General features: G+C 28.4%; 1 protein-coding gene across 3 annotated transcripts in view; it reads left to right on the top strand.

Annotated features, from left to right (window-relative positions):
* The window catches only part of Myo61F (unconventional myosin 61F), a 244,025-nt gene extending 230,416 nt beyond the window's left edge, over positions 1–13,609 (top strand). For all 3 annotated transcript variants that reach the window (XM_075364090.1, XM_075364088.1, XM_075364089.1), the window contains 5 exons: positions 4,153–4,273; positions 6,748–6,872; positions 10,479–10,697; positions 12,735–12,841; positions 13,140–13,609. In XM_075364090.1, the coding sequence (XP_075220205.1) occupies positions 4,153–4,273; positions 6,748–6,872; positions 10,479–10,697; positions 12,735–12,841; positions 13,140–13,269 (702 nt within the window). In that variant the 3' untranslated portion in view covers positions 13,270–13,609. The remainder of the gene's footprint in view (positions 1–4,152; positions 4,274–6,747; positions 6,873–10,478; positions 10,698–12,734; positions 12,842–13,139) is intronic.
* Positions 13,610–13,828: the final 219 nt, after the last annotated feature.

Below are 13,828 nucleotides of genomic sequence, written 5' to 3'. Positions count from 1 at the left end.
TCGTCACTTACGTCTCCGAGGTTGCCCGGGAAAAAATCCAGATGTGAATGGAGGAAATATTTTTCAAAGACATATTACATCCCATAGCTCTGTATGAAGTAAGAAGTTGATTAACAATATTGTGGTAATTGTCGGATTTTGTTTACCGAGAAAAGTTTTACAAACGTCTTTAAATGAAGCCCAAACTGGCGCTCATGAATAATATTTTTCCCACTTGGTGTTAAGTTGTCTTGTTTCTTCCACTCTTTGGCAACTTAATGTTTGTCCCTAGCTCAGCTATCCCATTCATAAAGAAAACACATGTACTTAGTATAGCCTAACAGCATGCTTAACAAAATAGCTGTAACTTTCAAATCAACACATATGTTCCCAGCTATATTTTTTATAATTTATTTTTTCAAGAACGTCTTTCATCACATTGTATGTCTCTTTCAAATTAAGCGACATCTTCATCTTATTTTTTTCATAAGCGATTGGTATCGAAGGATATTTGTTACTGTTGTGTAGTAGAACCACTTTTAAACTGCACTTGGACAAATCTATGAAAAGGTACCAGTCCTCAGGTTTATGAACTTGCCCTAAGCGCAACATAAGCTCATCAATATTTGGGCAATAAACAAAATTATTTTCATTACTTTCACTGAGAAAGTTCTTTTTGTTGGCTTCGAAAGCCTGAAATTTTTGTAATTTTTTTAAGTAAATTCCAACCATGATCCTGACAGTTCAGCTTGATTTTTTTATAGATTTAAATCCTTAACCAAGTCATTTAATTCACCTTGTGATATAAGATGTGACTTATCGGAAGATAATTCAAAATCAAAATTTTGATTAAGTAAATCATAATTCAAAATTTCTATAGAATACTAATGACATATTATGAAGGCTGTAAACAGGATAGGATCCTTGTTTCTTTGATTGCAAGGCCTTTGCGGCAAGTGGATAGAGTAGTTCCTTCTAGGCCAAGAATTTAATTATTTAAATGTTTTTATTCATACTCAAGTGCAAAAATATTTAATCACTTACCAAGGGAATTTAAGTCCATAGAAGACTCTAAAAGGTTTTCATTATCAATTTATGATTGGTTGTTATCAGTTGAAGATGTAGAGAGTTTTTTTAATTGATTGCCGTGTGATTGTGCGTGGAACAATGACTCTAAAATTTTCGTATTTTTATTAAGTTTTATTTTTGTTATCATTACTTTTCTTTCAATTTTTTATCTAGGATTAATTTAATTTTGAATTTTATCACTGTATTCTTGTATTGTGTATATGGTTCTGATTTATTTAATCTCTATGTATGTATATGTAATCTTGTGACTAGCTGAATTTTTATTACAACAAGACTTGTATCGTGTAATTATTTTTTATATCCATTTTGAAATCCACACTTGACCATTATTCAATAAATAGTTAGTTAATTATTTTTCTCATTGAAAAATAATGGACGGTAACCTCTAATACAGTTATTACTGTAGGGGGTACCTAGTTCCACAAGATTATTTAATAATTGTTTACTTTTATTATTTTATATTGTTTATTATTGTTTGGTTGTATGTCTATTAAGCTTAGGTATTAAGAATTTATAACTGTAAACAATTTTATTTTCATTTGCAATCTGTTTATTTTGTGGAATAAAGATTATTATCATTATCAAAATCATTGTTGTCTTCTTCAGTACTGTCTGAATCTTCATTGCTGCTTTTGAAACATACATTCACAGGCGGCTCAGGAACTGGAATAATTTCACTGAGAGGTACAGGCCTGATTGCAGATTACAATGAAGGATAATTTACAGTACGTTTTGATTTTAAAAAAATTAGGTCCTAATGGCCTAATAAAAAGAGTTAAACAAATGTAACAATCGGTTACATGGTCCTTTGGTTCATGCCAAACCATAGGTACACCAAATGATAAAGCCTTCCATGTACCTTTCAGCCATCCTCTTAAATATACAGAAAAATTAGTGCATCTTACCCTGATCACCAGTTTTACACTGAAAGTACAAATGATATGCTTTTTTAATTAAAGGTGTAAAGTTTTTTCAATTTGATTTTATGGTAAACTCACCACATACATATCAAAAGGCATCCACATCATTTAGACAATTTAGGCATTATGACACTGCACTGTTAATAAACTTAAGACAGCAATAAGACTGAACAAAATTAATTCATTCCTAAATTCAGTGCTTAATACAAACAAAATAGCTGTGTTTTCAGCTACATGTTTTGACCCACACAGAGATGATTAATCTTGCCCATAAAGGCTCACTCTTCAGTATTAGATATGATTTCATAATATGTGACTATGATATGATTTAATTCTTTGTCTAGTATTGTTTATTTATAGCTAACAAATTATGTTAACAAAGTTAAGCAATAAAAAATGAACTAACAAAATACAATATATGAGCTTAAAATGTTAACGATAGGTTGAAAAATGAAAAAATCCTTTAATTAAAATTTTTCAGAAATGGTGGGCGATATAAAGATTTTGAATTCATATTCATTTTCAGCATCAAAAAACAGATTAAAATCAATGCTTGTTAGGAAGCAAAAATTATGTTTATCAGTGTAATTATTTAATTCTTTTTGTTAAAAGTGAAGATGTCACTTGTGTGGTAAATATAACTTGCATGTCGGTGAGTTTGGTATGTGTATATCCAGCAATAAACTTGTCTTTGTGGGGAAGGAAATGAAAAAACCCTATACTCCTCAGGTTTTTCTTTTTAGTTATTTTTGAAAATGGCAAGCAGTTTTTCAGTTGAGACTTATATCTTGCAGTTTTGGTATTTAACATAAATACATACATGATCTTATCTCATTAACTGTCAATAAAGTAATTTTTTAGTATTCTCTTTCAATTAACATTGTACATCTCAGTATAAGTTCACTGTATATTCACAAAAATAAAACTTCTTTCTACTCCTGCAACAAAACTGCTCAAAATTCATGGTACATAGAAATAATTCATTAATATAGAAAATAATTTAGTAATACTTTACATCCCGAATCTCACTAATCAACATTAACTTCCCATCTTCAATATTTTGATCCAGTCTTAGTAGAAATTGTGGATTTATCAGTTCCTAAAAATGAAATCAATATTATTATACGTGTACTTAATAATTAACCAATGATTATAACATTATGCTTATTGATATATTTTCCAAGAAAAATACTAAACAAATTTAGAAAATAGAAACTAAATAATACCACATTAAAATTTGTAATGAGATTATCCACCTAATTCTGGTTCATTGAAATTGCAATTGGTGTGAAATAACAAAAAATTACTTTAAATTCCTACCTTCTAGTGTATTTACAGCTAAAGCATTATTTTAACTGACTTTAAACACTATTTAAAGATTTTTATACTTTTAGTAACAATAAGTCCTAAACTAAATTTATAAAGGTAACAATAAATAATATTAGTATACAAATAAGATTTTATACATTATTAAGCCAACTTCTCTTTGTTTAGTAATTAACAGTTTTGTTTATTATTGCTTAAATTAATCTGATCTCAACCACTCACTTTTATAGAGAAGTAAATGAATAAAAAAGAAGCGTTTTTATATATAGATTCATTTTTTCCCCCCAAAAGCTTTGTTAAAATTTCATTTTAACATCCTTGAACCAGTAGAAAATAACTAGTAGTTCAGATAATCAAAATCTGACTTCATAAATTAATACAATCAAAGTTGCTGTGCTAATAACTGTAACTAGGTTGCATATATCTTTCAGTTTGCAAAAGGTTCATTCAAATCAGATTGATTAATGCAAGAACAAAGAACTGAACAGGATAAATTTTAATTCTTCTTTCTGAACTTAGTTGATTATTATTATAAAGAAAAAAATTGTTTCTGGGCCAGTCACATCATAAACGTATTATAAATTTTGTTTATAAACAGATATTTAAATACACTAGAAAAACTTTTACCAAGTGAAGCAGGAAAACTTCAATGAATAATGACTAAAAAGACATCTTTTCAGTTCAATTTTGTCAGCAAACCTTACAAATTTTAATCAACCTAAAGTAGAGATGAATTATTTGTTAATGCATGTCTGTTTTACAACTTCTGCTATAATGTGATAGAGGTTATATAAAAAAAAAATAATAAACTAATTCTTTTAAATAATTATTTTTACAGACATCACATGAGTTACGTAGACTGCACAGATTATGGTTAGCTCGTAAATATAGAAACAACTTAACACCTGAAAGAAAGAAACAATTTGAACTAAAAGTTTTTGCTGAATCTCTCTTCAAAGGTAAATATATTATAATATATATATATATATATATATATATTTTTTTTTTTAAATAAAAATTAAACTGATTTAAAATCAGTAGTTAATATTTATTGATTTTGGTGATATAAAAAGGGTAAATAAGTAATACTTTCAAGTCAAACTTTTTGTGTTATTGATTATGTTTCTTTAATTTTATTTAACTAATGGATTACAACAGATTTTAACTGATGCATTTTTTCATCAAAAAAATAGGTTCTCAATTCATTTCATATGCATTTAAAAAGAAATATTTAGCCCAATCTTTGTAGTGGAGTGATAGTGTCTTAGCCTTTCATTCAGAGGTCCCAGGTTCGAATCCCAGTCAGTCATGACATTTTTCATACACTACAAATTTCCATTAAGGGCTAAATGACCAAAGCAGTTGACGCCTGTCTTCTCACAAAAAAAAAAGTTAACCCATATGGATGATCAAATACATCAATTTTGAGATGATTCTTTATTATTTTTTAATTATGGAAATTTTTCCAGTAGTCACCTTCTTAAAAAATAGTCAAATTTCTTTTAAATATAAGTGGAAGATTTTAAATGAAAAATCTGATGTGGACATCACATGACTTCCTTGTACACCTATTAAATTACATATACACATTTTTTTTTTAAATGAAAAGTATATAAAGTTATATTTCATTAATAACTTCTGATATTTTTCCCTATTTTTTTTTTATCATTATTATTGAATTATTATTTATCATAAACATTTTTTTATAATCGAAGATTAATAATTACATCAATATATTTAAATTAAAAAAAAAGGGATGAAGTCTGATTTGAACTGATGTGCCTTCCCCTTGTAAGATCCAAATATTTCATTAATAAAATTTTATTTGGCTATAATTCTGGAACCAATGAAAATAAATATGACTTATGATGTATTGTTGAAAAGCTCTTAATGAGAGCTTATTACTACAGTTAAGAAAAAGTCCAAAATCCAAATTTTTCTGGATTTGGGCTTTTATGGACACTTTTGGTTCAGTCAACTGCAATCAAAAGGCGAGGCACGCAACTAGATATTACAACCGTCCTAAATCCAAAATTTCTACATCCTACGGCTAATTGTTTTTGAGTTATGGGAGATACATATGTACATACAGATCTTACGCTGAAACTAGTCAAAATGAATTCACAGATGGTCAAAATGTATATTTCCGTTCAAAATTTATATCACAATACTTCTTTTACTTTGTACATGGAAGTAAAAATTACATGATCTCTGTATGATGATGTAATTTTTCAATGATAAATTTTTAAAATCTGGAACTGAAAGAATTTTATAACGATTTAATAAATTTAAAGTAATGGATATATATATATAGTGATGTATGTACAGCCTGAAATGATTTGCATTTTTAAAATATTTTCATGCAAAATTTAAGAAAAATTTTTGGAAAACTTTAGATAAAAAAGTAAAATGTATAACTTTCCTGCATTTGGGCCTTGAATTCTTAGATGCAGTTACTTGATATCATTTCTTTACATTCCTTTCCTATTTTCATCAAGGTTTCTTGGGTTTTTTATTTTCTTCATAATAATTCTTTCATAATGGAATTTTTTCTAGGCCTATCCAGCCTAAATCTTAATAAAATAAAATTAAGACAAAATAAACAATAAAACTGATTTTAAAAACATACTAAAAAGAAAAAAAAAATATTGTTACTCAATATTTTTTGTTTTGTTTTTAATTTGTTTTATAAAGTAAATGCCAAAGCAAGGGTTAGTAAGTTGTCAGGAATTGCATGTTTTTAATTTGACACCAACTTCAAAAATTTGAAATTTGAATGGAATTATTTTCTGCTTCATAGTACAGATTTTCTTGTTGATTTTATTTTATCTTTTATAATCTATTTTATTAGTGATTTTTTTTTATTCACTTCATACTTTCAGTGGTCATCGCAAAAAGTTTATTTATTCTTATCTCATTAAAGCAAGAATTAATTAATTGGGAATGTGATCTGTTGTGATGCAACAATTAATTTATAAGTAACGACCTGTTTTCCCACAACAGGACACATAGAAGGAAAACAAATCAGGAAATGTTTATAAAAAAAAGAGTAAAAATACAAATTTCATGAAAGAACACTAAAATTGATCAAATATATTTTCAGATGCAATAAGATTTTTAATGAATATCAAATCAATGGAAATGGTCCAAAGAAGTAATGAACATGATTCAGAAGGAATTGCTACTGTTGATATTATACTATATGTAGTATTGATAAACTATTAATATGATATTACTTTTGATATTTCAATAGCAGCAAACAAAAACAACCTTTATGGAATGATAAAAGGGTAACATCTGAATGCATAAATATCTATAAAGAAAACCCTTAAAAGAAGGTTTTATTGGACATAATACAGACTATCCCAAAAATAATGTATTACTCTCATAACAATTTTCATGCTATATGATACAATCATTTTAAATTTTTTAGGTAAGAAGAAGAGTTACAAACAAAGTGTTGGTCAATGGTTTGTAGATGACAGACTGAATTCAGATGTTAACAAAACAATGAAAACGAACTTCTTAAATCAAGTTCCATCTGGGGAAAAACCTGTGGTAAGTACTGTTAAAGTAGATACATGCATCGACATAAATTGTTTTTTGTCCTTTTATGCAGTAAGTAACTTCTTCTTCTTGCACTACAACCCGATGTAAGCCTTGTCCTCTGCCACCAATCCTCTCCAACATTCCCTATCCATTGCCATCTACATGTAACTTCCCACATCTGTCCTTCCAAGATCATCCATCGATCTTATCCTGAATTTTTCTGCCATCTATAATTCATAACCATATTGCAATTCCAGTTTGTTTCTGAATAAGGTAGTCCATTCTGGGGCTTCTTTATTGGTTTTTTAACGAGTAACATTTTTTTTTAGTCAGGTTGTTGGCCTGACCCAAAACTTCCAACCCAGGTTCAGGCTATTTTTTATATGGGTTTTCTTCCCTTATCCTTCAGAGAGACAACTTCTAGCTGCAAGACAGCAGCCCTGATTTTGGTCCACCCTGGATATTTTATTTCCCTGGTATCTATACCTAATGAGCATTCCTCAATCCACCACCTGGAGATCCATCTGATAGGAGATCAGGAATTCCACATGGAAGAAAAAATAACATAAGGTTTTTTGTATTTATTTAATTCTTTTAAAATAATATGGATTTCAATCAAAAAGTAATTAGCAGTTTTTAAAAATGCTTGCTAAGGTGAAAGTGAACACAAATACAAAGATATTAAACAAAACATGTAAATTTGATAATTATAAATCACACTTTATTTGAGCCACAAACCCAGGATGTTCAAACAATGTGAAAAAATAAACAACTTGAAAAAACAACAAATTAAATAAGAACAGAAACAATACAACTCAAATACTGTTCAATCCTGTAGTAAAGGATTTTGAAAATATTGAAAAGAATGAAATTCACAGCAATTATAGTGCAATATTGAGAGGATGCAATATGCTTACAAATAACACTGACAGAGCAATATAATGTTCAAACAAAGATTTGAATGCACATTTTTTGGTTTTTTATCGAGTTAAAGTGAGTAGTTGAAATTTTTCTTTTGATATTAAGCATGCTATGCTGATTAATAGATTAAATATAAAAATTAACAAATGGAACAGTTTTTAGCATTTTTGACAGTCCTCAAATAATATCTAATTGGCTAATTATAAATCTGATTAACTTCCTAAAATTAGAGGTTTTTATGTTATAAATTAATTTGTAAATAAAATATGCTCAAATATTATTCAGATAGAAATAAGGATCTCTAACTAAATTTGCATTTCAACTGGTAAATATTTATCATCAAGTAGACACAGAGAAATTCCAAAGGTAATATAAGAAAAATAAATTTATATAAAGATTTCCCTGCACCTTTCTAAAATAATAAAACACGCAGAAATGAAGAAAAGTTCCTTTTCGTTTTATGAAGCATATTCAAAAGTTATTAACTTCAAAAAACTTGTTTACATGATAAATAAAAGAAAAACTTGTGCCAAATCATTGGAATAAATTTTGTAATTAGAAAATGTTCAAAAACATTTTATAACTAAATTGAAATATTAATCAAAATGTGCATTTTGATAGTTAAACAGTAATAATCAATGATAGATAGTGTTTGACTGAAACTAATGTGCATTTAGTTTTAAATCTTTATTTGACAAAACATTGTTGAACATTTACTTTTGACAAATTTATTTCAATAATCATAACTATGAGGGTTATCTCTAAAGTAAAGACCATTTCATTGTAAAAAAGTTTATACTGAAAACTTAACAAATATTTCTTATTTCTCAAACCACATTATACTACTTCTCTATATAATCGTCACATGAATTAAGACATTTATCGTAGCAATACACCAGATTCAATATACCCTCGTCGTATTCTTCTGCCACTAGTTCATTTAGCCAATGATTAACAGCATTTTTGAGTTCATCATCATCCGCAAATTGCTTACCACTCAAAAATTCTTTCAATTTCCTAAACAAATGGTAATCAGAAGGAGCTAAGTCCGAACTATATGGTGGGAGATTGTAAATTTCCCATCCAAATGTTCTCAGTAAATCATGTGTCAGACCCACAACATGTGGACGTGCATCATCATGCAGCAGGACAATGCCGTCGGTCAGCCACCCGCCAATTTTGAATGACTTACGTAGAGCTTTGCAGTAGGGTTCTGCATTTATAGTCATTCCACGTGACATGAAATCAATCAGCAGTGTGCCAAATTGATCCCAAAAGAGTGTGGCCATCAGTTTGCATCCAAATGACTGTGGCTTGGCCTTTGTTGATCTGGTTAGTGATTGAGCATGATGCCATTCCCTTGACTGCCGTTTTCTCTCTGGCACGTAATATGAAATCCTTATTTCATCGCTGATAACAAGTGAATTAAGGAACTCATCACCTTTTTCTGTGTAGTGCATCAAAAATTCCAAAGCAGATCCCATTCAGATTTTTTTGTGACGTTCCGTTAGGACGTACGGCTCCAACGTGCACAAACTTTTCTGAAGCTTAAATGGTCATGAACAATGGACTGATAAGAGCTCTTGAAACATCAGGAAAAAGAAGGGCCAGGTCGGAAATCGTTGAGCGACAATCTTTTCTGATTTCATCATCGATGCTTTTCAACAAGTCCTCTGCGATTATCGAGGGCCTCCCCAAACATTCATCATGCACATTAATTCTGTTATTTCTAAACCTTTCACACCATTTTTGAAAGTTTCCTTCATTCATTACATTATTACCATACACAGCAACAAACTGCCTATGAATTTCAGCCGACTTAACGTTTTGATGGTTTAAAAAGATGTATGACTTCACATATTTCACAGTCGGTAGCAACATAGATTTTCCTATTCATTTTATAACGTAATAACTCACTTGCAATCAAAGATACTACAACATGACAACTTACAGACAACAATGCAGTGTGGTGTGTACATTACTAGCTTGGCCATGAACGACACAGATTCACCAACCTTAAGGAGAGAAATTTGGCAGCGGCCTTTACTTTAGAGATATCCCTTGTAATTGGTTGCAAAGGGCATATATGTTACATGACAGTAAGCTGAACAAAGCTTGATAAGCATTTCAGTAAGCTTTATAAATTGAAGACATTTTCTTTGGTAGATATTCTTTTTTCGAATGGATTGCAAGAAGGGAAAGATTTTTCTCATGATATCTTCTAAGTTTCTTTTTCTACATATCTTCTAAGTTTTTTTAATGTATCTACCTTAGACTTCCCTGTGTCTGTTGATCATAACTTCTTAACATTCAAAATGCAGCTTTATTTATAGATTTATTTATTTGTAAACAGTTTTTGAGCATTTTATATTAATAAATTTATTTCAATAACTATTTATCACGGTTTTCCTTCTCTTTGTGTGTTAAATAGTTGATAGTTTTGAGCACAGGTGAGAGAAAAAAAAAAAAAATTTTCAAGATTCTTTCAGATTTGTTAAGAAAAAAATTATTATAAATGTTGATGAGCTGGTATTGGACAGCACTTCATTAATACACATCAAAATGAAACATTATTGTTTATAAACTTAAGAATACAAAAAGATATACTTAGATCTAAAATAAATTCTTTGTTAATAATTTCTATAAGTACTGTAATGTAAATAAGAATAATTTTAATGATTCTTTTATTTTCAGTATTTCAGCCCAGTAGCAAAATTCGATCGTAGAGGTTACAAACGAAGAGAACGAGTACTTGTTGTAACAGATAAGGCATTGTATTTGGTTGCTGAAGAAGGAAAAAACATTAAACAAAAACACAGATTCCCTTTTGAAACAATTTTAAGACTTGAAATTACAACAGAATCAGACAATTTCCTTCTTTTAAGGATTCCACCTGATCTTAAAAAAGATAAGGTAATTTTCAAATAAGATTTAGTATGTTGTAATTGTTGTTGCATTTGTTATTTACTTTAAATTTGGTCATGTAATTTTGTAGAATTTAATCTAATTTTTAATTGATTTCTCTGTTTCTTAATTCTATAATTCTTTTGTTTAACAATTTAAGTTTACTTTGTCTCATTTGATGAACAAAACGCCTATTTTATTCATTAGACTTTTGAAAGACACAATAATGTTCACATCAGGATTGAGACAAGGTAATTGGCTGTTCTTACTTCAACTTGGTTTTGAGCAAAGTAATGAAAACCTTTTGGTAGATGAATGATATGGATGTGAAGATGCGATCCAGAGACTAAAATGCCAAAATAAGAGATGTCTAGTCTTTGCTGACGATCTGGCTGTTTTAGTTGAATCGAAGAAAGACATAGTTAACAAGTTAACAAGAGTTAACAAGAATAAAAAAAGATGGCCTACAGGTATCCTTTACCAAGACAGAAATTCGTCAAACACTTCACCTTAGAAACTTGAAAAATTACTCAAGATCAAAAAAGCTTACTGAGAAAATTCCATGGTTCAAAGGTAACAATGAAAGGATAAACTTAAATTTAACTAAAAGATCTACAAAAATTAAGAAGACCTAAAAATAGAAATAAATAAAATAAGGTTAAATTTCTTGAGGAATATGTTCCAAGATGGGCCCAAACAAATTAAATAAAAAAATCTTTACTAGCGGTGGAACAAGAAGAGGAATGTTGCAACAGCGATAACTTCTGAAAAATAATTTACAATATAAGAGTTTTTGTGGTAGAAGAAGAAAAAACTAGCCAAGAAAACCTTGATTTTGGAGGTCTAAGAACCTCCTTTAGGTTATATGACTGTATATCTTTATTATTATAGGATGTCCAGACAAGATGATCAAGAGAACCAGGAACAAGCTTTATAAAGTTGGCTGTAACAAATAATGCAGAAATATTGCTCAATCTTCTTATGAAATAACGTTCAACTACTCATAATTAGATTAGTAGTTGAACGTTATTTCTAACAAAAACTAATGTAATAAAATGTATATCAATCTTCTCAGTGTACTAAAGAAAACTGAATTAACATTCCAGTAGACTTCTCATTGTTCAGAATGGTCAAAATTTTCTAGATTTAAATGTACAGTACAGTGAAATTACTTTACATTGAAGTTTTAATATAGTAATTAATTTCTGTATAATTTACATCTATACTAATTTAACTTGAATTTTAAAAATATATACATGAGTCTGAACTTCTCACCCCCAACAATGTAATTTAGTTCAGTCAGTTTAAACATTACATTTAGTTCAACCAACTACCTCAGTTAGTTATAGAGAAGGGCAGAATGTCCTAATACAAATTTACTGACTAGTATGGTGAAAATACTTTTTTCAATTTTATCATATTGATAATAATGAATGATTTAATATTAAAGCAAAAAGATATGAAGCTGAACATCAAAACATATAGAATTCCACAAATTAACTGCATAAAAATAACCATCTGTTTTAGAATGGTTTCTTTTGCATTTCTTAATACATTAGTTTCTTAATTATTGTATATGATTGCTAGATCTAGGCTTCCAGTGTTTCCACAAACAAAACTGTTTATTATGAAATAGACATATTTTTCTGGAACCATTCCAGAAAATTTGTCATACTGTCACCATCCTTTTTTCACCGTCCTCTATCATACACATTGTTAATTATTCCAATTTTCATTAAAATAAATCCTTTAATTTATTTTCATATATCCAAATCTTTCTGGGTCTAGACAGGAGGACATTAGGGATCTGAGAATGGATTGTAAATCAGTTGCCTATTTACATATGGACACAATTGTGGGGTATGGGGGAGGTTGTTTCTTTAGGATTTCTGTACTTAGAAGAAGCATAACAGCTAAAGTAGTTATCAAGTAAAGCCAAACCTCCAAAGCCCTCCTAAAATACATTACAGTATGCAGTAGAATAAGTATTGAAATAAATGTCACAGATTTATAGTAATTTGTATTTACATTGTTTATTTTTTACAGGGTGATTTAATTTTGGAAGTACCATATTTAATTGAAGCAATTACAAAAATAATTTCTGTTACAAATAAACCTGAGATGTTGAATGTTAATAGTATTGAAGATGGAACGTAAGTAAAAATGTATTATCTTAAACCACTTAATTACTTTTTATATTGTTTATATTTTGTTTTTTACATAAATTGTTTTTATAGGTTCCTTTATTCCATAATATTGTATTGCGATCTATTGCTGTAATTGTGTAATTACAGCAATAGATCGATAGATTGTGTATTGTATTGCTGTAATTATCATTGCAGTTTTTACTGCAATGATAATAATGCTTTCAAATATTACACTTTTTTTTTTAATGAATGTCAAGAGTAAAAAAATCATGTATTTTCATATTAATTGGTTTTTTTTTTCCAGAATATCACATAATTTATCAGGTGGTAAACAAGGAGTTATTGATATTATAACAAATGGTATGAATGGTACAAATGGAGCACCTGGAAGTATATCTAAAGGTAAAAGTGGACATCTAATTGTTGTTGGGTAATTTCCAAAAAGTAAAGAAATATATATATAAACACGTAAATATTGTATTAAAAAAGTGTGAAAATAAAAAAAAGACTGATGTATAATGTATAAATGGAAGTAAAACGGATTAAATTACTGATCAAAAGCAAATCATTGTTAATTAATTTATGTAAAAATTAAAACTTAATATTACAGGGTTCATTTAATGTACCATTGTTGAAACTAAGTATATATTAAAAATGTATTCCATTTTGCAGTGTTATATATTTATACATATGTATTTAATTTCTTGTATTTTATAAAAATAAAATTAATTTACCAGTTTATATTTAATATATTTTAATTATTAAAGATGATATATACTTATTAACACAAATTTTGTTGTTGTTTATTTTTATCTAAATTTTTTATTTATTTTATTCTTGATGAAAATTAATCCTGAAGTGTGGAAGTACAGTTGTACATTTCTGCCATCATTCAAATGTTTTGAATATAAATCCTGGACAAGCTTGAAATTTTTCATTTGTTTCAAAATATCAATACAGTATTTCCTAAACATAAACTTCAAGCATTTGATG

The sequence above is a fragment of the Lycorma delicatula genome, chromosome 4 (assembly GCF_047948215.1).
Source record: "Lycorma delicatula isolate Av1 chromosome 4, ASM4794821v1, whole genome shotgun sequence".
In the NCBI taxonomy this organism is placed as follows: Eukaryota; Metazoa; Arthropoda; class Insecta; order Hemiptera; family Fulgoridae; genus Lycorma; species Lycorma delicatula.
Note: the sequence above shows the minus strand (reverse complement) of the source record. Positions and strands in the feature narration are given on the sequence as shown.